Source organism: Aquarana catesbeiana, linkage group LG04, assembly GCF_042186555.1.
Source record: "Aquarana catesbeiana isolate 2022-GZ linkage group LG04, ASM4218655v1, whole genome shotgun sequence".
Lineage (NCBI taxonomy): Eukaryota > Metazoa > Chordata > Amphibia > Anura > Ranidae > Aquarana > Aquarana catesbeiana.
The window spans coordinates 266134626-266157695 of NC_133327.1; the positions used below are offsets into that span (position 1 = coordinate 266134626).

The 23070-nt window shown below is 42.6% G+C and overlaps 1 protein-coding gene across 2 annotated transcripts in view; it reads right to left on the reverse strand.

Moving 5' to 3' along the window:
- Positions 1-23070, reverse strand: part of CHRND (cholinergic receptor nicotinic delta subunit) — a 100950-nt gene that overhangs the window by 39982 nt on the left and 37898 nt on the right. Inside the window, exons 6-7 of one of the 2 annotated variants that reach the window (XM_073626473.1) lie at positions 14606-14721; positions 1680-1880 (exon numbers count right to left, since the gene is read on the reverse strand). In XM_073626473.1, coding sequence (XP_073482574.1) covers positions 1680-1880; positions 14606-14721 — 317 coding nt within the window. The remainder of the gene's footprint in view (positions 1-1679; positions 1881-14605; positions 14722-23070) is intronic. The other variant, XM_073626474.1, reaches the window with a different exon arrangement.

Sequence of the window (23070 nt, forward strand, 5' to 3'; positions counted from 1 at the left end):
TATGTTCCCCAGTGTGTGTGTGTGATTTAAAAAAAAAACGTTGCTGTGTACCTTATTCCATAGGGTCGATCGCCGCATACGTGACCGCCCAGATCTCTCCTCCTCTCCTCTTCTGCTCCCGGCTGATGTCAGTGGGAGTTCTTAGCCCCTCCGACTGTAGCTGACAGACTGAGAGGAGAGAGCCAGGTGGTCACGTGAGCAGAAATCGGCACAATGGAACAAGGTACACAGCAGCTTTTATTTTAAAAAACACACACACTGGGGAACATAGCATTATCTAACAGAGGGGATTGGAGAGATTTTACAAGTGGCTTTACAACCACATTAAAAGAGAAGTAAAGAATTTTTTTTTTTTACCAGTACCATACCTACCTCGGTGGATGCAGCATCGGTCCGATGCTGCATCTGTCCCCTGGCACCTCTACACTGAGAACCGAGCAATCGAACACTGGCGATCACTCTGTTTTCAAAGCTCCATGAGCAGAAAGCTACAGACTGTCAGTCACAGCTCTCTGCTCTGCCCCCTCCTCCCTCATTGGAGCGCTGAGCTATGGAGGGGCAGAGGCGGCCAGCTCAGGCTCTCAGCAGCTCGCTGAGAGGCTGAGCCAGGTGTTAGTCCAGGCACCTGGCGGATCCAGACTTTATTGTCGCGATGACGCAGTGCTTGGACTGACATCCGTGATGTCAGCAGAGAGCGGACTTCAGCCCGCTCTCTGCTGAAAATGGGTCACTGGAGTGCAAAACGAACTGCATTCCTGTGATCCACAGGAGAAGTCCAGCCAAACGAGCTTTGGCTGGACTTCTCTTTTAAGGGGTCAGCATACCAAGACATTAAATGGACAATTTCATGCTCCCAACTTTGTGGGAACAGTTTGGGGATGGCCCCTTCCCGTTCCAACATAACTGCACACTAATGCACAAAGCAAGGTCCATTAAGAAATAGATGAGCGAGTTTGGGGTGGAGGAACTTGACTGGCCTGCACAGAACCCTGACCTCAACCCAATAGAACACCTTTGGGATGAATTAGAGCGCAGACTGCGAGCCAGGCCTTCTCATCCAACATCAGTGCCCGACCTCACAAATGTGCTTCTGGAAGAATGGTCAAACATTCCCATAGACACACTCCTAAACCTTGTGGACAGCCTTCCCAAAAGAGTTGAAGCTGTTATAACTGCAAATGGCAGCACAGTGGTGTAGTGGTTAGCACTTTCACCTAGCAGCAAAAAGGGTTGTTGGTTCGAATCCCGACCACGACACCATCTGCCTGGAGTTTGCATGTTCTCCTTGTGCCTGCGTGGGTTTCCTCCCACACCCTAAAGACATGCTGGTTGGTTAATCGGATTCTGTCTAAATTGGTCCTAGTATATGTATGAATGTGAGTTAGGGACCTTAGGTTGTAAGCTCCTTGAAGGTAGGGACTGATGTGAATGTACAATTTATATGTAAAGCGCTGCATAAATTGACAGCACTATATAAGTACCTGAAATAAATAAATAAAAATAAAGGGTGGTCCAACTCAATATCGAACCCTATGGTCTAAGACTGGGATGCCATTAAAGTTCATGTGTGTGTAAAGGCAGGCGTCACAATACTTTTGGTAATATAGTGTATATAATCAGAGACATATATCATTCTTGTTGGTGAACTTCTTTCTTTCTCTAATTATGGAGGTACTTACTGTCAGCTGGTAGGTAAAAGACAAGGTTGGCCATCAGAGCAATTAGAACACAGGGAGCCAGGATATTAATAATGTAGAAGAGGGGTTTCCTCTTAATAATAAGGTAGAATGTAATGTCTTGATACTTAGTGCTCTCAGGGGACACGCTCCTGTCGATATTCTTTTTGGCTGGAATGTGAACAATCTCCCACTCTCCATTTTCTAGAAAACACAGCAAAGTTAATTAGACAAACACCTAGGAATATAAAGATTCAGTTTTTCACCCACTTTCAAAGGAGATTCGCTCAACATTTGAAAATAGCATTAAACAGCATTTGCTTATGTTCGCTCAAATTTCCACATCTGTTTTCAAAGGGAAAAGTGCTTTACTGTATCCTATTTATCATTCAGTGATATAGATTAATTCTGAAATGTGACCATTTTGTGCGCTGCATGATATTCAAACTTTCCTGGCCCACATCACCTCAGCACACAATGGGTTAACACCTCCTCTAGAGCCCCACAGGACCACCTATTCCTAGCTAAATAAAAGACAGCTCCTCCCCCAACTAAGGTGTTCTTCTTTTTTGGTCATTATTATTATTATATAGGATTTATATAGCGTCAACAGTTTGCGCAGTGATTTACAACATGAGGGCAGACAGTACACTTACAATACAAATCAATACAGGAGGGATCAGAGGGCCCTGCTCGTTAGAGCTTACAATCTAGATGGGAGGGTCAAGTGGAACAAAAGGTGATAACTGTGGGGGGTGAGCTGATGGAGAAAATGAAAATACAGTTGTTAGGTGTGGGTAGGGTAGGCTTCTCTGAAGAGAAGGGTTTTCAGTGATCATCTAAAAGCTAATAGAGTAGGAGATAAGCGCATAGATTGGGGTAAAGCATTCCATAGGATTGGAGAGGCTTTGGAAAAATCCTGGAGGCGAGCATGGGAGGAGGTGACAAGGGAGCTAGAGAGCAGGAGGTCTTGAGAGGAACGAAGAGAACGAGTGGGTTGGTATTTAGAGACTAGGCTAGTGATGTAGCTGGAAGCTAAATTGTAGATGGCTTTGTAAGTAGTTGTTAGTATTTTGAATTTAATTCGTTGGGTGAGCGGGAGCCAGTGGAGGGATTGACAGAGAGGGGTAGCTGACACAGAGCGATTGGTAAGGTGGATGAGTCTGGGAATAGCATTCATGATGGATTGAAGAGGTGATAAATTATGTAGAGGTAAGCCAATGAGAAGAGAGTTGCAGTAGTCGAGGTGAGAGATGACTAGCAAGTGAATTAAGAGCTTTGTTGTGTCATTGGTTAGAAAGGGGCGTATTTTGGAGATGTTGCGGAGGTTGAGGCGGCTAGATTTGGACAGTGATTGGACGTGGTGCTTAAAGGAGAGTTCAGAGTCCAGGACTACACCTAGAACCTTGGCATGCGGGGATAGGCATATAGTTGTGCCATTGATTTTGACAGAGAGATCAGGGGAAGGGAAAGGGGCATATGGGGGAGGAAAAATTATAAATTCGGTTTTGGATAGATTGAGTTTGAGGAAGTGGTGTGACATCCAGGCTGATATATCTGATAGTAAATTAGTGATACGTGAGGGAACAGAGGGAGTGAGCTGAGGTGTAGATAAATAGATTTGGGTGTCGTCGGTGTAGAGGTGGTATTGGAAGCTATGGGGGGCTATCAGCTGACCCAGGGAGGAGGTGCAGATTGAAAATAGGAGAGGTCCAAGAACAGAACCTTGGAGGACCCCAACAGAGAAAGGAAGAGGAGAGGAGGAAGTAGAGTTGTAAGAAACGCCAAAGGTGCGGTTGGATAAGTATGAAGAGAACCAGCGAAGAGTACAGTCACGGAAACCAAAGGCGTGGAGTTTTTTTTTTGAGGAGGGGGTGGTCAACCGTATCAAAGTCAGCAGAGAGGTCCAGGAGTAGGAGTACAGAATAGGTCATGCTCCAGGCCAGCTGTTGATTGCAATTGGTAAGTAATTTGTTTGCTGCATCCCCCCCTGCCGAACCTACCCCTCCATGTTCAGCCTCTCATGGAGTTGGAAGACCCTGAATGCTGAAGGTAAATCCTCCAAAAAACTGGGTGCCCTTTGTGCCAGGGCCGTGGGCAAAATGATGCTTAAACAGCATTGATATTATACAGGTGTGGTATTATAAATGCTCTGCAATGTTATCATTGCCTCTGCTTTGGGTTTTTTTTTCTCCTGTATTTTTTAAGAAGCTCACTGCACTGCTCTCCTGGCTTTATTGTCAGTCTGGGAGCGGCTGTGAAGGATGTCACGGGGGCAGGGAGATGGGCAGCACGGGATGGTAACCGCCAGTCGTCATGCAATGGTGTAAATATCTTGGAGATCTGCAGAGGATAGGACTTCTCTTCCTCTCTCTCTGCAGTCCTGCCAGATAAAGAACCTCAGATACTGACTGAGTCTCCTGTCTGCTTCTGGAAGTGCTGTCCTGGCTCCCTTGCTATGCTGTGTACTTGTGTGGGTTTGACAGTCTGGCTGTTTTTTGTCTCAGACTCTGACTGTGTCTGCTGTCAGCCTTTGGAAATGCTGTCTGAGCTCACCTGCGGCTGCTTCTGAAGTAAGTGGATGAAGGCAGATGGATCTTAAAGAGACAGTGTATCTGTTTTTTGGTGAGAGGTAATATGATTTTCTCCATTTATTTTGTGCAGGTATGAGCTTGCCACACCTGTTAGTAGAATGTTAGCAAAGGTAGAAGGGGCAACGTGGGACATGGTTTTTAAAAGATTGCTCAAGGGATGCAACTGAAGGTGTTTTGCATTATTTTAGGAGCAGAAACCCGGAATGCAAATGCTCCAAAAAAGACCCGCCAACAATCATCTTATCCTGACCAGGACAACGACACCTAACAGGTTGTCACATTCATTAAAGTGTTACTAAACTCAGTAATTTGAAAATAGTTAATCTGCCCACCCACAGTGCCCACAGCTTATAAATCTACTTTTTTCATTAAAATATTGCCACTATATACCTTTTTGGATGATCTGTATACCACGGTTACATGATAAACTGCACAGTTTCTCCAGTGCTAAGAGTTCAGATGGGAGGGGGTTTCCACTTAAGCCTTTATACACACCCACATGTGTGATGTCAATATCATGTGACCTGGCTATCTCTGAGAACAAGTAAATGTTCTCTCCAGCATAAAAGACACAACTGAGCATGTGCAGGTCGGCTACCCTGTCTGTGTTAGCTGGCTTTCCCCAGATAGACAGTGCAGGAGGGGAGGACCTGTGCATACAGGATAAAACAGCCTTTTTACACAATGCAGAGGATTAAACCCTTACATTCCACAGTGAGTATCACAAGTATGCTATACTGCATATACAGACTGATTTTACTGTTGTGGGTTTAGTAATACTTTAAGAGTGTGGTCAATACACTTTAAAGGAGTCGTTTCCACTTACCCTGTGAAGAGACAGGATCCAGGAAATTGGCCAAGCACCCCATGTGGCACGGGCTCACATGCGTTTATGCCAGCATGATAGGAAATGCCTCACCCAGCTCAGGGTGCATTTTAGGCCTGCATGCAGTCTGCAGTGGCAGAGAAATGAAATTGCACAGGTTGCCTCACAAGGATGTGGTTGTGCAAAATTCTAAGCCCTATTAAAGTGGCTCTAGCATTAAGTATGCTGCAAATATCCATGCCACAAGCAACACCCATAAAGATTGAGCGTAAATGCTCGTTGATGAAGGATGGCAGAGACCTCATCAGAAGACCAATTTACAGTAACAGGTTCTTCAAGCTTTATCCAAATAAGATGGCTGATGCAGGTTTATGCACTGCACTTCGAGGGGTGGATGCTGCCCTCTAGTGTCTGGGGCAGCAAGTGTCTTTGCCTTTTTATAACTCGGTTGCCTTCAGAGATCCTATGGATGAGAAAGTGGACTTGTTCATACAAGATGCAGTCCAGTGCGTTTTTATTCTGCATCAAGAACACATGGACAGTGTTTAACTTGGATTCCAATTACCTAGTTCACACCAGTGCAGCGCATTCTAGTGCAGTCAACAAAAGTAGAATGTTACATTGTTTCTGTATGGAACACATCTGGAAAGTGACAAAACGCATTGAGAATGCATCAAAAACATTCATGCAGAAACACTTCTGGAACGCAGAAATTGTGGTGATCTGGCCATCAGGCTTGTACAGAATCTATACAGTGACAGATTTTACCTGTCAACCAGCAATAGCGTTAACTTTGATATATAAGCTTTGTGGGTTACCATGGTAATTAGATTGGCATGCAGGAAGTAGGCCTTTCTGCTCTAAAACAATTGCAAGCTTATTTGACATGAGGGGTGGCAGCCTTTGGGGCAGTTATGCCAGGATTGCTTGGAAGATATATGTAAGATGGCTAGCTTTAAGGTCTTGTGCAGCCTTCATTCAACCTTACAAACTAAATGTGCGGTCAGCAAGTTTGAGACAAGAGAGAACAATTCTTTTTGGCTTTGGCAGCTTTTCTTTGATTGTCATTGTCTCTTTTTATTTGTTCTCTCCCACCCATTTATTCAGCTATGGTATATCCTGTTGTGTGTTGACGTAAGGTGGGCAAGGAAAACGAAAAATTGTTATCAAATACTTACCGTAATTTTCCTTTCCTGGCCCATCCTTACATCAGCATAGGACTCCCTCCCTAGTGGCCTGTTGCAGGTTAGGTTATTGAACACCTTAGTTGGGGGAGGGGCTGTCTTTTATTTAGCTAGGAACAGGTGGTCATGTGGGGCTCCAGAGGAGGTGTTAACCCGTTGTGTACCTGATGTTAGGATGGACCAGGAAAGGAAAATTACGGTATTTGAGAACAATTTTCTGTTATACTTTGCAGTGTGAGAACTTGTATTTTAAAGTGTTTCTTTGCTCTGGGGTTGTGGATTTTTTTCATCTTTGGTGAGTGGTGAGTTTTGAACATGTGTTTTTAAGGTTCAGCATTTTTATGATTAATTAAAAAAAACAGCCCCCTGTCCTATCTCCAGAGCAAGACTACAGTATTTCCAAAGCATTAAAAAGGTGAACCTCCCACTCCAACCCCCCTACTATTTTTATACTAACGTGTGTACCCATTAGCATATGGGGGGGGTGAATTGAAAGGGTCCCCCCCCCAAAAAAGTTACCAGTTTTTGTTTTAATAAAGAAAAAAATTACGTTATGCCATTAATCTCTCTCCTTGGTGCTAAGGAGAGAGAAAAGGTTCCCCCCCAAAAAATGGGGTTCCCCCTCCCAATGCACCATGCTATTAGGAGCCAAATTTTTCAGCACTTCCATTGCCAGGAAGGGGCGCTGGCAAGGGAAAAGCTTATGTCCCACCTACCCAAATTGGAGGCAAGCAAGTGGTTGCACCCTCCTTGGTGAATAAGTTTTAGGGATCCTTCAGAATCTTTACCAGTTTCTGTTTTAATAAAGAAAAAAATGATGCCATTAAAGTGGTTGTAAACCCACTAAAAAAAAAAAAAAAAAAAACCTGCAAGACAAAAGCATAATGAGCTAGCATACTAGCTCTTTATGAAATACACATCTTAGATCGAAGCCCCCACAGCGGTCCCAGTACACAGCTCCGGCCGGCAACATTACTCCCGGAGTTACTTCGGGGTATCGCGGGCTCCGGCACTGTGATTGACCGGAGCCACGATGACATCACTCCCACGCATGCATGCGGGAGCCGCGGGTAATGGCACACTAGCTGAAGCAAGTGTGTCTGATACAGGGGATATCTCCTAAACCGTGCAGGTTTAGGAGATATCCGGGGTAGCTACAGGTAAGCTTTATTATAGGCTTACCTGTAGTAAAAAGTGGTCTGTATGGGGTTTGCAACCACTTTAATCTCTCTCCTTGGTGCTAATATTGTGTAAAGTTATTTCTGGTAGATGAGTGAAAACACTCCCACTATTTATCAAGATTCACCCATAGATTCATTGTTTTTGTTTGTCATATCCCTGTGTGAACAGCTTGACGTGTTTAACCACTTCAATACAGGGCACTTTCACCCTCTTCCTGCCCAGGCCAATTTTCAGCTTTTGGCATTTTTGCAGTTTGACAATTGTGTGGTCATGCAACACTGTACCCATATCACATTTTTATCTTTTTTTTTCACACAAATAGAGCTTTCTTTGGTGGTATTTTTTTTGGTGGTATTTAATCACCATTGGGTTTTTTATTTTTTTGTTAAAAAAATTAAAAAAGACCAAATATTTTGAAAAAAAAAAAACACGTTTTTCATCGTTTCTGTTATACAATTTTGCAAATAAATAATCTTTATCCATAAATTTAGGCCAATCTGCTATATATATATATATATATATATATATATATATATATATATATATATACAGTGGGGACGGAAAGTATTCAGACCCCCTTAATTTTTTCACTCTTTGTTATATTGCAGCCATTTTCTAATTTTCTAATTCATTTAAGTTCATTTTTTTCCTCATTAATGTACACACAGCACCCGATATTGACAGAAAAACACAGAATTGTTGACAGTTTTGCAGATTTATTAAAAAAGAAGAACTGAAATATCACATGGTCCTAAGTATTCAGACCCTTTGCTCAGTATTTAGTAGAAGCACCCTTTTGATTTAATACAGCCATGAGTCTTTTTGGGAAAGATGCAACAAGTTTTTCACACCTGGATTTGGGGATCCTCTGCCATTCCTCCTTGCAGATTTTCTCCAGTTCTGTCAGGTTGGATGGTAAACGTTGGTGGACAGCCATTTTTAGGTCTCTCCAGAGATGCTCAATTGGGTTTAAGTCAGGGCTCTGGCTGGGCCATTCAAGAACAGTCGCGGAGTTGTTGTGAAGCCACTCCTTCGTTATTTTAGCTGTGTGCTTAGGGTCATTGTCTTGTTGGAAGGTAAACGTTCAGCCCAGTCTGAGGTCCTGAGCACTCTGGAGAAGGTTTTCGTCCAGGATATCCCTGTACTTGGCCGCATTTATCTTTCCCTCGATTGCAACCAATCGTCCTGTCCCTGCAGCTGAAAAACCCCCCCACAGCATGAGGCTGCCACCACCATGCTTCACTGTTGGGACTGTATTGGACAGGTGATGAGCAGTGCCTGGTTTTCACCACACATACCGCTTAGAATTAAGGCCAAAAAGTTCTATCTTGGTCTCATCAGACCAGAGAATCTTATTTCTCACCATCTTGGAGTCCTTCAGGTGTTTTTTTAGCAAACTCCATGCAGGCTTTCATGTGTCTTGCACTGAGGAGAGGCTTCCGTCAGGCCACTCTGATATAAAGCCCCGACTGGTGGAGGGCTGCAGTGATGGTTGACTTTCTACAACTTTCTCCCATCTCCCGACTGCATTTCTGTAGCTCAGCCACAGTGATCTTTGGGTTCTTCTTTAGCTCTCTCACCAAGGCTCTTCTCCCCCGATAGCTCAGTTTGGCCGGACGGCCAGCTCTAGGAAGGGTTATGGTCGTCCCAAACGTCTTCAAATTAAGGATTATGGAGGCCACTGTGCTCTTAGGAACCTTAAGTGGAGCAGAATTTTTTTTGTAACCTTGGCCAGATCTGTGCCTTGCCACAATTCTGTCTCTGAGCTCTTCAGGCAGTTCCTTTGACCTCATGATTCTCATTTGCTCTGACATGCACTGTAAGCTGTAAGGTCTTATATAGACAGGTGTGTGGCTTTCCTAATCAAGTCCAATCAGTATAATCAAACACAGCTGGACTCAAATGAAGGTGTAGAACCATCTCAAGGATGATTAGAAGAAATGGACAGCACCTGAGTTAAATATATGAGTGTCACAGCAAAGGGTATGAATACTTAGGACCATGTGATATTTCAGTTTTTCTCTTTTAATAAATCTGCAAAAATGTCAACAATTATGTGTTTTTCTGTCAATATGGGGTGCTGTGTGTACATTAATGAGGAACAAAATGAACTTAAATGATTTTAGCGAATGGCTACAATATAACAAAAAGTGAAAAATTTAAGGGGGTCTGAATACTTTCCATCCCCACTGTATATATATATTGAGCAAAATAACACTTTTGTGTTTGCCGTTATTTATCATGAGTTGAACGCAAAGATCTATGACTTTTGCTATGTACACATAAGGCCTATTTCTCTCAAATATGATTCACAAATCTGTCTAAATTTGTGTTAGTGAGCACTTCTCCTTTGCCAAGAAAATCCATCCACCTCACAGATGTGGCATATTAGGATGCTGATTAGACAAAATAGTTATTGTACAGGTGTACCTTAGGCTGGCCACAATAAAAGGCCACTCTAAAATGTGCAGTTTTATCACACAGCACAATGCCACAGATGTCGCAAGTTGGCATGCTGACTGCAGGAATCAGAGCTGTTACCCTTGAATTGAATGTTAATTTCTCTACCATAAGCCATCTCCAAAGGCGTTTTAGAGAATTTGGTAGTACATTCAACCAGCCTCACAACGGCAGACCACGTGTAACCACATCAGCCCAGGACCTCCACATCCAGCATCTTTACCTCCGAGATCGCCGGAGACCAGCCACTTGGACAGCTTCTGCAACAATCAGTTTGCATAACCAAAGAATTTCTGCACAAACTGTCTCAGGAAAGATAAAGTCCTAGTTGCAATCTCGGAACACCCAATAAGAGGATAGTATGCGACCGGTCTAAACTACGTGGCATGTTCACCAATGCCAGGAACCTGGCAGACAAGATGGGTGAACGAGAGATACTGTTGTACGAAGAGGATTTGGATTTTGTGGTTCAACAGCTCTCATGATTGGCTGGCAACCATTCAAGGGTATACCCTTTATCGCAGGGATAGAGAGGGTAAAAAAGGGGGAGGGGTATGTCTATATATCAAGAATAATGTACAAGTGAATATGAGAGATGACATTACTAAGGGAGCTAGAGAGGAGGTGGAATCCTTATTGGTAGAGCTCCAAAGGGATGCAGCTAAGGGCAAAATAATACTGGGAGTATGCTATAGGCCCCCTAACCTGAGGGAGGAGGGGGAGACGGACCTCCTATCACAATTTGGATTAGCAAGGATGAGAAGTGCTATCATAATGGGGGATTTTAATTATCCAGACATAGACTGGGCAGGGGGAACCATGCATTCATCTAAGGCTCGCCAGTTCCTAAATGTCTTGCAGGACAATTTCATGGGTCAGATGGTAGACGCACCAACTAGAATTAAAGAGTTACTAGATCTACCGATTACCAACAATACAGACCTGATCACGGATGTGGAAATACGGGGCAATTTAGGAAACAGCGATCACAGGTCAATTGGCTTCAGTATAAATCACACAAATAGGAAACATAAGGGGAATACAAAGACACTGAAATTTCAAAAGAGCCAGCTTCCCTAAACTACGAACCTTGCTAGAAGGCATAAATTGGGATAAAACCTTAGGAACAAAAACACGGAGGAGAGATGGGTTCGCTTTAAGAGCATATTAAATAAGGGCAATAGCCAGTGCATCCTATCAGGAAATAAATTAAAAAAAGCAAACAAAAATCCTGGATGGCTTAACTCCAATGTAAAAATGCATATAAAAGCAAAAGAGAAGGCCTTCAAAAAACACAGGGTTGAGGGATCATCAGCATTCAGACTTTATAAAGAATGCAAAAAGAAATGTAAGGGATAGAGCACGAAAGACGCATATCGGAGGAGAGCAAAAAAAATCCCAAGAAATTCTTTAAGTATGTAAACAGTAAAAAAGGGAGGACTGACCATATTGGCCCCATAAAAAATGAGGAAGGACATCTGGTTACAAAGTATGGGGAGATGGCGAAGGTATTGAATTTATTCTTCACCCCAGTCTTCACGAGGGAATCGGGGGGCTTCAGTAACCAAAACTGCAGTGTTTATCTTCGTGACACATCACAGGAAGCACCCTCATGGCCAACAAAGGACAGAATTAGAATTAGACTTGGGAAACTTAACATTAATAAATCACTGGGATTGGATGGCTTGCACTTGAGGGTACTTGGGGAACTCAGTCAAGTAATTTCCAGACCATTGTTCCTAATTTTTACTGACAGTCTACTGACTAGAATAATACCAGCGGATTTGAGAAAAGCCAATGTAGCACCAATATTTAAAAAGGGCCAAAAATACACCCCTGGGAATTACAGACCAGTTAGCCTAACATCAATAGTATGCAAGCTCTTGGAGGGGATGATAAGGGACTATATACATGATTTTAGTCATGAAAACTATATCATTAGCAGTAATCAGCATGGATTCATGAAAAATTGTTCTTGTCAAACCAATCTATTAATCTTCTATGAGGAGGTGAGTTGCTATCTAGAAAAAGGAAGGCCCGTAGACGTGGTGTATCTGGAGTTTGCAAAAGCATTTGACACAGGTCCCCATAAATGTTTACTATACAAAATAAGGTCCGTTGGCATGGACCATAGGGTGAGTACATGGATTGAAAACTGGCTACCAGGGCGAGTTCAGAGGGTGGTGATAAATGGGGAGTACTCGGAATGGTAAGGGATGGGTAGTGGGGTCCCACAGGGTTATGTGCTAGGACCAATCCTATTTAATTTGATCATAAACGACCTGGAGGATGGGGTAAACAGTTCAATCTCTGTATTTGCGGATGATACTAAGCTAAGTAGGGCAATAATTTCTCTGCAGGATGTGGAAACCCTGCAAGAAGATCTGAACAAATTAATGGTGTGGGAAACTACATGCCAAATGAGGTTTAATGTAGAAAATTTTAAAATAATGCATTTGGGTGGCAAAAATATGAATGCAATCTATACACTAGGGGAGAACCTGTACTACTCTGGGGAAGTGATCAGGATTTTTTATTTACACATTATGATTGCTTTTACTAGTGAATTTCACTGTTATAAGCAACCATTTTTACTGAATAAAATGGATTAATTCAGTGTTTACTATTGTGGGTAGCTGTGATTGGCCACATCCATAGGCATGCGCACAGGCCTAGGCACACCCTAATCACCCCATGTACATTAGCATTATCGTTCTGTGTCAGCGGGCAGATAGGAAAGATCTCCATCTTACCGGCTCTGCCATCAGAGAAGTGCTTACGCACTTCTTTCACTGTGCCAGCAGGGAGATTGATCCTCCTGCCGGTGCCATATATATGTAGACACATGTGTGTTCGAGCTTTACGGTGCACACCCTAATACAATAGGCTGCACAAACCTATGATCACAGCTAATAACATGGTACAGATGGGTTGTGATTGGCCCTGTCTGTACCATGTGATCACTGTAACTAATCACAGAGATCAACACTATAATGAATGGCATGAATCAAAGCCATTTATTGTGTACAATTGTCATGTGATCTGCTGTGATTGGCCACAGCGATCACATGGTACTAACAGCGGCTGGCACACTGATTAGTTATCCCCCAGACACAGTGGGTGACAGATTGCTTTGCAGCGTGGACCCGTGGGGCGTGCACGAGCCACATTCTGGGAAGATGTCACATGACGTCCGCACAGAATGAGGAATGTCGTGCCTGGCTGTCATTTGACTATAGCCTGGCCGTGAACTGGTTAAAGTGAGCCTGGCATCAATATAAATTTTTTAATGTTAAAGTGCATTTAATGGCATTCTATTACCCCTTGTCACATCCTTATTGCTGCCTGGTCTCCAATGTGGGGATTTACCCCTCTCTTTGTACTGGTGACCATGGTCAATGAGAAAGAAAGTGAGAGAAAATCCAACAATTTAGAGCTGTCCCTAGAACAAAAAGGTAGAGGAAATCTTCCAAATTGGGTCAAATGTTCCAGAGACAAGAATTCTCTTCACTTTGGGATGTTCCCTCTGTATTTCTGTAGCATCTCAGGGACAGAAAGTAAAAGAACATTTCCCTAATGGTACAAAGACTGCAAAAACTAACCTGGAAGGTGTTTTAACCCTTACATACCTTTATTCAAAACATTAAAAAAAAGCTTGAACTATACATCCATTTTAACTATCTGCTTTAAGCCAACGTTCACACGGAGGTTTCAAACCGGCATTTAAGTCTGACTTGGGGGGCGATTTGACAGACATTTGTGCGGGTTCATGCACAGATGTCTATTCAAATCGCTCCCGAAAAGTGGTGCAGGAACTACTTTTGGGACGGACGGTGCCATTGCCGGCAATAGGATCCGATTTAGCCCATGTTCACATTCGGCCTAATGTGAACGTGGACTAAAGGAAACTTGTCCTTTGCAGAAGCTTTGTGATTTAGCCAGAGCTATCACGGAGATGGGGAGAAAGTATTTTGTTATTGTGTAAGCTCCATCTAGAGAGACAATTCCAGAGCCTGAACAGAATGGCGGGGGGAGACAGGAAAAGTGAGTATGTACTGCTGAAGAGGGGGGGGGTTTAAAGTGAACCTGTTGCTTTGCCCTGTTTTAAGCTTGGATCTTAAATGTACTGGGTAAAAAAACAAAACAACAAAGTGCATAGCTACTTTTATGGTGGCCATAGGCTGTATGCTGGGTTTACACTAGTGCAAATTGGATGCGGGTTTCCCTGCATCCAGTTCGCATGATAGGAGAGTGTGCCCAATATACTACGTCAGCCAGTCATGAGAGATATCATTGAAAGCATTTTGTTATATCTGCAAAACATGAAAAGTGCAACAATGTTGTTTATCCTACCAAAAACCCAGTGGGCTTGTAAATTTCTGTGCAATCTTTCTATGCAGCACTGAAATCTCAAATAGGTCTCTTTCCTGCTTGTGCGAACACCCCCCCATGTGTTATGGAGATGAAGAGAGGGGGAGGTGTTTTGTAGTGCAATTAGGATGTCCTAGGGTGAAAACGCTGCTCCCCCTTAGATATAGAACAGTGAGGATAGAAGAGTTTTACTTGCAGGACCACTAGGTTAGAATAAAGGAAGAAAGCCCAAAATAAGAAAATGAATGGAGCCACCACATATAAGGATTGTAATTGTTGTCATTAATGCAGTAAAGAAAGGAACCTCCTCACCTGTAAACGCTGCTCGATCTATGACAATCCACTCCACTTGGTAATTTTTCTGTGTATCTAAATCCGTTTCTTGCTTTAACAGCAGGTTTATCTCGTTAGCATTGTAAGTTAATGAGCTACAGCAGAGAAAAATACGTTACAGGAAAGTAAAAATTAAGTCTAGTAACACATAAGACACTGAGGGTGTTTGTTGTTTTTAAATATTTGTAATTTTTAGTATGGATGTATACAGTATATCGGGGAGTCAGCGACTGGTAGATCGCGGTCTGGACTTGCTGACCTGCCATCTCAGAGCATCAGAGTGTAATGCAGAGTGACTACTCAGTGTGAAGCAATACACTGGGCATAATATTATAGGGCTGCTTTCACACTGATCTGGTTTACCCACACTGCGGGTGCAGTACGGTGTACCTGGGTTTGTTGCATTTAGCCATAGACTTCTATTATATTCTGCGGATTTGGTGCACTTTCTGAATTCAGGAGTTTTGTGCACCACACCTGCATGATATAATAGAAGTCTATGGCAAAGCGCAGTTAACCCGCAGGAAAGTTGCAGATGCACTGCGCTGCATCCATGGTGCAGGTAAACCACAGCACATCAGTGTGAATCAGCCTTATAGAGGCTCAGAACAGTAAAGGTTAATTTACATTTGCAGTTTGGGGGGGTGGTAAAACCCCATAGTTAAGACCTGTTTTTATCACCCCCGCCCCAACCGCACCCCCTTGTGCAGTACAGCAAACAAGGGGTTAAAGCAGGCAGAGTTGTGTTGCTTTCTCACCACCTGCTTTAACCCCTTGGGCCCCGCAGATGCATGCAGTTGCGGGGCACTTGCAAAGTGGCCCCATTTACTTGAATGGGTCATGATTGGCAGGTGGTAGCACCCACCAAAAGCAACAGGGGGCCTAATTCCTGCTGCAGCATGTGTACACCTTTGGCTGCTGCCTCAGGATTGGGGATTGGGCGCAGTGAAACTGTGACTCAAGCGTAAGGTTTTACCAGCCCCCAACTTTACGTGTGAATGAGCCCTAAGGGTGCCGCTGCCAAATGCAACTAAGGGCTTATTCACAAGTGCAGCAGGCACTGCTGCTCCTCTGAAAAGTGATCCGAGTGTGTTTGACAGGTGGTGGTGACCCATGATTGCCGTGCAATGCACGTGATTGTGACATGGTAGTACGGCAATTAGAGGTTTAAATCAGGTGTTACGAGGTGATCTTTGACTTCTCCCATGTTGTTCAGGTAAATCTCCACCTCTTTAAGGTTGCCTACCCCTGCCGTATACAGTAGGTATATCACATACAGGTGCAGGTATGTGGTATTCTTGTCAGATGTACAGGGGACACTCATATCTTCTCTCTGTTTCCTATTTGAATGGGTTGCAAAATGATTGTGCTTTACTATATTTTTCTGTGCAATTCTTTCATTCTTGCTGGTTTAAATTAAAAAAATAAAATACAATTTGGTGGCTAACTGTTCATATTTAAGCAGTCCACCAGCAAGGATTTTAACTGCACTCTCTGATGACTATTTGTATGTAATAAAAAAAGGAAATATATATATCTTCGAAAAAAAAAAAGAAAAAAAATTAAAGTGTATCTAAAGCCATTTTTGGATAGAGTAGGATAGGGGTTAATTCACCCTGTCTTTTTTATCCTGGTGGCCATAGTCACCCAACTGTAAATGAGGGAAAATCCAAAATTCTGAGTTGTCACCAAAAATAATAATAGTTTTGTAACAGCTGTATTAAAGTTCCACACAAAAATGGAACTTCCGCTTTTCGGAACCCTCCCCCCCTCCGGTGTCACATTTGGCACCTTTCAGGGGGGAGGGGGGTGCAGATACCTGTCTAAGACAGGTATTTGCACCCACTTCCGGCATAGACTCCCACGGGAGTGTATGCCTCTTCCTGTCCCTCCGCGCTGTCTCCTGGGAAACACACAGGTCCCAGGAGATAGCGGGGACCAGTTACGATGCGCAGCGCGACTCGCGCATGCGCAGTAGGGAACCGGGAAGTGAAGCCGCAACGCGGCTCAGGAAGTGAAGCCGCAACGCTTCACTTCCTGATTCCCTCACCTAGGATGGCGGCGGCAGCTGCCGAGAATCGAGCGGGATATCGGTGTCGGCTGCCGACATCGCTGGACCCTGGGACAGGTAAGTGGCCATGTATTAAAAGTCAGCAGCTGCAGTATTTGTAGCTGCTGGCTTTTAATATTTTTTTTTTTAGTTGATGTAGGTGGACTCCCTCTTTAAAGAGGATTTTTCCAACTTTGGAAATATTTTCTCTAACTCCTTGGTGGGGTTGATTTGCTGAAACTGGAGAGTGAAAAATCTGGTGTAGCTTTGCATACAGTCCATCCAGAAAGTATTCACAGCTCTTCATTTTTTCCACAATTTGTTGTGTTACAGCCTTATTCCAAAATGGATTAAAGTCATTATTTTCCTTAAAATTCTACAAACAATACCCCATAATGACAATGTGAAAGAAGTTTTTTCGAAATCTTTGCAAATTTATTAAAAATTAAAAATGAAATAATCCCATGTATATAAGTATTCACAGCCTTTGCCATGACACTTAAAATTGAGCTCAGGTGCATCCTATTGCCGCTGACCATCTTTGAGATGTTTCTACAACTTGATTGGAGTCCACCTGTGGTAGATTCAGTTAATTGGACATGATTTGGAAAGGCACATGCCTGTCTATATAAGGTCCCACAGTTAACAGTGCATGTCAGAGCACAAACCAAGCCATGAAATCCAAGGAATTGTCTGCAGACCTCTGAGACAGGATTGTATCAAGGCACACATCTGGGGAAGGGTACAGAAACATTTCTGCAGCATTGAATGTCCCAATAAGCACAGTGGCCTCCATCATCCGTAAATGGAAAAAGTTTGGAACCACCATGGCTCTTCCTAGACAGGGCCGCTTGGGCAAACTGAGTGATCGGGGGAGAAGGGCCTTAGTCAGGGAGGTGACCAAGAACCCGATGGTCACTCTGAAAGAGCTCCAGCATTTCTCAGTGGAGAGAGGAGAACCTTCCAGAAGAACAACCATCCCTGCAGCTCTCCACCAATCAGGCCTGTATGGTAGAGTAGCCAGACGGAAGCCACTCTTCAGTAAAAGGTACATGACAGCCTGCCTGGAGTTTGCCAAAAGCCACCTGAAGGACTCTCAGACCATGAGAAACACAATTCTCTGGTCTGATGAAACAAAGATTGAACTCTTTGGACTGAATGGTAAGCATCATGTCTGGAGGAAACCAGGCACCACTCATCACCTGGTCAATGCCATCCCTACAGTGAAGCATGGTGGTGGCAGAATCATGCTGTGGGGATGTTTTTCAGTGGCAGGAACTGGGAGACTAGTCAGGATCGAGTTAAAGATGAATGCAGCAATGTATAGAGACATCCTTGATGAAAACCTGCTACAGAGCACCCTGGACCTCAGACTGGGGCATAGGTTCATCTCCAACAGGACAACGACCCTAAGCACACAGCCACGATAACAAAAGAGTTGCTACGGGACCACTCTGTGAATGTTCTTGAGTGGCCCAGCCAGAGCCCAGACTTGAACTCGATTAAACATCTCTGGAGAGATCTGAAAATGGTTGTGCACCAACACACCCCATCCTGCCTGATGGAGCTTGAGAGGTCCTGCAAAGAAGAATGGGAGAAACTGCCCAAAAACAGGTGTGCCAAGCTTGTAGCATCAAACTTAAAAAGACTTGATTCTGTAATTGGTGCCAAAGGTGCTTCACCAAAATGCTGAGCAAAGGCTGTGAATACTTATGTCGATAGGATTGTTTTGTTTTTTATTTTTAATAAATTTGCAAAGATTTCAAACGAACTTCTTTTACGTTGTCATTTATGGGGTATTGTTTGTATAATTTTAAGGGAATTTATGAATGTAATCCATTTTGGAATAAGGCTGTAATATAACAAAATGTGGAAAAAGTGAAACTCTGTGAATACTTTCCGGATGCACTGTAGAAACCAATCAGCTTCCAGGTTTTTTTGTCAAAGCTTACTTGAACAAGCTGAAGTTAGAAGTTGGCTACTATGCACAGCTGCACCCGATTTTGCACGCTCCGTGGTAATAAATCAACCACATGAGTCTACTGAACAGTGAAGGGAAATCTCACCAATGGAACAAAACAAAAACCTGACAAGGATTTTAACAATTTCATACTCTATTCAAATAAAAAATGGCTTTAAATACATGTGGATACAAAGAAAGGGTGAATGTCACCCAGCAGTTGAGGGATTAAATACTCAATGACTCACAAGTTAGGTGTTGTATATGCCTAAAAGGAGGACCAAAAAATAAAAAAAGACAGCTGTATAGTATAGACCAGGGATATGCAATTAGCGGACCTCCAGCTGTTGCAAAACTACAAGTCCCATCATGCTCTGCCACTGGGTGTCATGCTTGTGGCTTACAGAGTCTTGCTATGCCTCATGGGACTTATAGTTCTGCAACAGCTGGAGGTCCGCTAATTGCATATCCCTAGTATAGACTGTGCAAAGCAGGCAATAGAAATAAACCAAACAGTGTAGTATGAAAAAGTTTAATGAAAACTCCTAAGGAGAGCTAAAAAGAGGGCAATTGGCATAGGTCAAAGAACATTACTAGGAGGTGAGCATAAGAAACTAAAAAGTGATGACTTATTGAGCCATACTAGATTTATAATTAAATATGGATGACAATGGAGAAGTGTCCAATTGATTTTGCAAAAGCATTGGCATATTCTTACAGCCAATCCTTCCATATCACAAATAGTGGGTCCTAGCCCCTTTATGGTGGCATGCAGAGTCCCCAACTTAAATGACCTCCTAGTACACTCTGAACACAAGAAGGACATTTCTGGTAATTGGCTCACTGACCTGCCCAAACTAACTTGGATGTACTACTGTGGCCATTGCCAGATATGCCCTTTTGTTAAATAAACTCGGATGTTCACCAACTCAGATTGGTTAGAAAAATTTTGAAATAAAAAAATTAATCAATTGCTCTTCGAGTAAGGTAATCTACATGATTGGATGTCCCTGTAAAAATTTTACAAAGCGACAACTAAGAATCCATATCGGAGAGACATTAAAAAACGTCCTGGGAAAGATGAGAAAGAAAGTACAAAGAGAATCCCCTAGCTCAACATTTTAAGGAATTCCATGCAGGGAAGGTAAATGACCTTAAAATAAGGTAAAGAAAAATACTGGATATATAAGCTAAATACTTTAATACTAAAAGGCCTGAATACAGAACTAAAACTTAAGGCTGGGTTCACACTATTGTGAATTGGATGCGGGTTTCCTCGCATCCAATTTGCATAGCAGAAGATTGTGACCGGCTCTCTATGGAGCCGGTTCACACATCTCCGCAGCGGCTCCGGTGTAGATTGCACAGCCCTGTTTCAGGTCCGAATTCAGCCAAAAATTTGAGCTGAAATCGGACCTGAAACGGTGAGTCGAGACGCACTGGACTCCGCTGTGAGCCTCTGCGTGTTCTAGTGTGAACCCAGCCTAAAATGTTTCTTTAGGATTCATTTTTAGAGGTAAAAATTCTATCTGTAAATAACCTTAAAATTACATGTAATTTTGATCAATGTACTCTACTCTATAAAGTTATAACTATCACCTAATATATATTTGAAATATCTCCCTGTTCACCTGTGAGATACAAATTTTTTTTTTTTCTGAGATGCTGATCTGATCTCTCTTGAGGTGTATATATAAAATAAGTATGGCAGTAAAGAATTATGGGAAAATTGGGGAAAGAATATTCCTCTAATCTATTGTTTCTAAACTAGCCATAGTTTAATATATATCACCACTGGAGGGAGCTATAAGCTTTAAGCTCTAAGAACCCTCAAATAGAGTGGGCTTTTCCAAACCATATGGTCTTCTGTATGTGTATGTATATATATATATATATATATATATATATATATATATATATATATATATATATATATAATATATTATATATATATATATATATATATATATATATATATATATATATATATATATATATATATATATATATATATATATATATATATATATATATACACACACACATTTTTTGTGTTTACTGAAGTGATGATAATCTAACACTAGAGGGAGCCTATAAAATACTCGCACTGAGCGAGCATATAAGAAACATCTGACTAATCCCTCCCTGTTCTGAAGAAGCCCGCTGATTGGCAGACGAAACGCGTCAACTGAGTGACATCATCACACCTGGATATGGAACCAGTGTCTCCCCATGCCGATCCACACACACCAACGGAACAGTACATAGCCGGCCGGCTTCATACATCTTGTGTGACAATAACTCAGCATTTTGGATAGAGGAATCAGAGAGATAAACAGCCGTATCAGCTTGGCATTCTACTGCCACAAGCAAACTGGTCAACTCTGTGAGAAGTGCTGGAAACCTGAGCTGTACAAGGAAGGTGGAGCACTAAGTAGATACACTACATAGTGGTAGAACGATTACCCACAGCTCTGCTTTTATCTGCTTTGCTCCCTTCCAATCTGCTTATATCTATGCCTCTCACCATCTATATGCATGAATTGCTTATCACCAGCTTGCTAATTTTGACTGCTTTAAGGCTAACGAGATACAGTGCCTTGAAAAAGTATTCATACCCCTTGACATTTTCCACATTTTGTCATGTTACAACCAAAAATGTAAATTTATTTTATTGGGATTTTATGTGATAGACCAAGTGGAAGGAAAATGATAAATGGTTTTCCAAATTTTTTACAAATAAATATGTCAAAAGTGTGGTGTGCATTTGTAATCAGCCCCCTTTACTCTGATACTCCTAACTAAAATCTAGTGAAACCAATTGCCTTCAGAAGTCACCTAATTAGTAAATAGAGTCCATTAGTGTGTAATTTAATCTGTAATTCAATCTCAGTATTAATACAGCTGTTCTAAGAAGCCCTCAGAGATTTGTTAGAGAATCTTAGCAAACAAACAGCATCATGAAGGCCAAGGAACACACCAGACAGGTCAGGGATAAAGCTGCGGAGAAGTTTAAAGCAGGGTTAGATTATAAAAAAATATCCCAAGCGTTAAACATCTCACGGAGCAAACCGCTATGTGTGACAGAAAACTAATACTGAGCACACCATCCCCACCGTGAAACATGGTGGTGGCAGCATCATGCTGCAGAGATGCTTTTTCTCAGCAGGGACAGGGAAGCTGGCCAGAGTTGATGGGAAGATGGATGGAGCCAAATACAGGGCGATCTTAGAAGAAAATCTGTTAGAGTCTGCAAAAGACTTGAGACTGGGGCGGTGGTTCACCTTCCAGCAGGACAACGACCCTAAATATACAGCCAGAGCTACAATGGAATGGTTTAGATCAAAGCATATTTATGTGTTAGAATGGCCCAGTCAAAGTCCAGACCTAAATCCAATTGACAATCTGTGGCAAGACTTGAAAATTGCTGTTTACAGATGCTCTTAATCCAATCTGACAGTGCTTGAGCTATTTTGCAAAGAAGAATGGGCAAAAATGTCACTCTCTAGATGTGCAAAACTGGTAGAGACATCCCCAAAAAGACTTGCAGCTGTAATTGCAGTGAAAGGTGGTTCTACAAAGTATTGATTCAGAGGGGCTGAATACAAATGCACGCCACACTTTTCACATATTTACCGTATTTATCGGCGTATAACACGCACAGGCGTATAACACGCACATTCATTTTAAGAGGGAAGTTTCAGGAAAAAAACTTAAATTTTAAATAAGGAACTTTGAAGCAAAATACGGGTCAGTGCCCATCTGCAGCCTCACCATTGCCCATCAATGCAGCCTGATCAGTGCCCATCTGCAGCCTCACAAGTGCCATCAATGCAGCCTCATCAGTCCACATCAATGCAGCCTCACCATTGCCATCTATGCAGCAGCCTCACCATTGCCATCAATGCAGCAGCCTCCCCATTTCCATCAGTGCAGCCTGATCGATGCCCATCTGCAGCCTAGAGGGGAGGGGGGGGGGGGGGGAGCGCCGATAGATTACATACAGTGAGAATCTCCTATGATAGACAGAACAGTGGTTCAATGGCGGCCCATGAGACGGGACTTCCCATTACAGAGGCCGCCAAGTAAGCAGGAGATTCTCACTGTATATAATCTGATGGCGCTCATCCCGCCCCCCTCCCTGTCCCCTACAAGGCAGCTAAAATTGAAGTATTGGCGTATAACACGCACACAATATTTGCACCGATTTTCATGGTGAAAAAGTGAGTGTTATACGCCAATAAATACAGTATTTGTAAAAAAGTTTAAAAAACATTTATCATTTTCCTTCCACTTCACAATTATGTGCCACTTTGTGTTGATCTATCACATAAAATCCAGATAAAAAAAATACATTTATATTTTTGGTTTTCAAGGCACTGTATAGCCTCATACACACGACCGGACTTTATACAAACTTTTTCGTGGATTTCT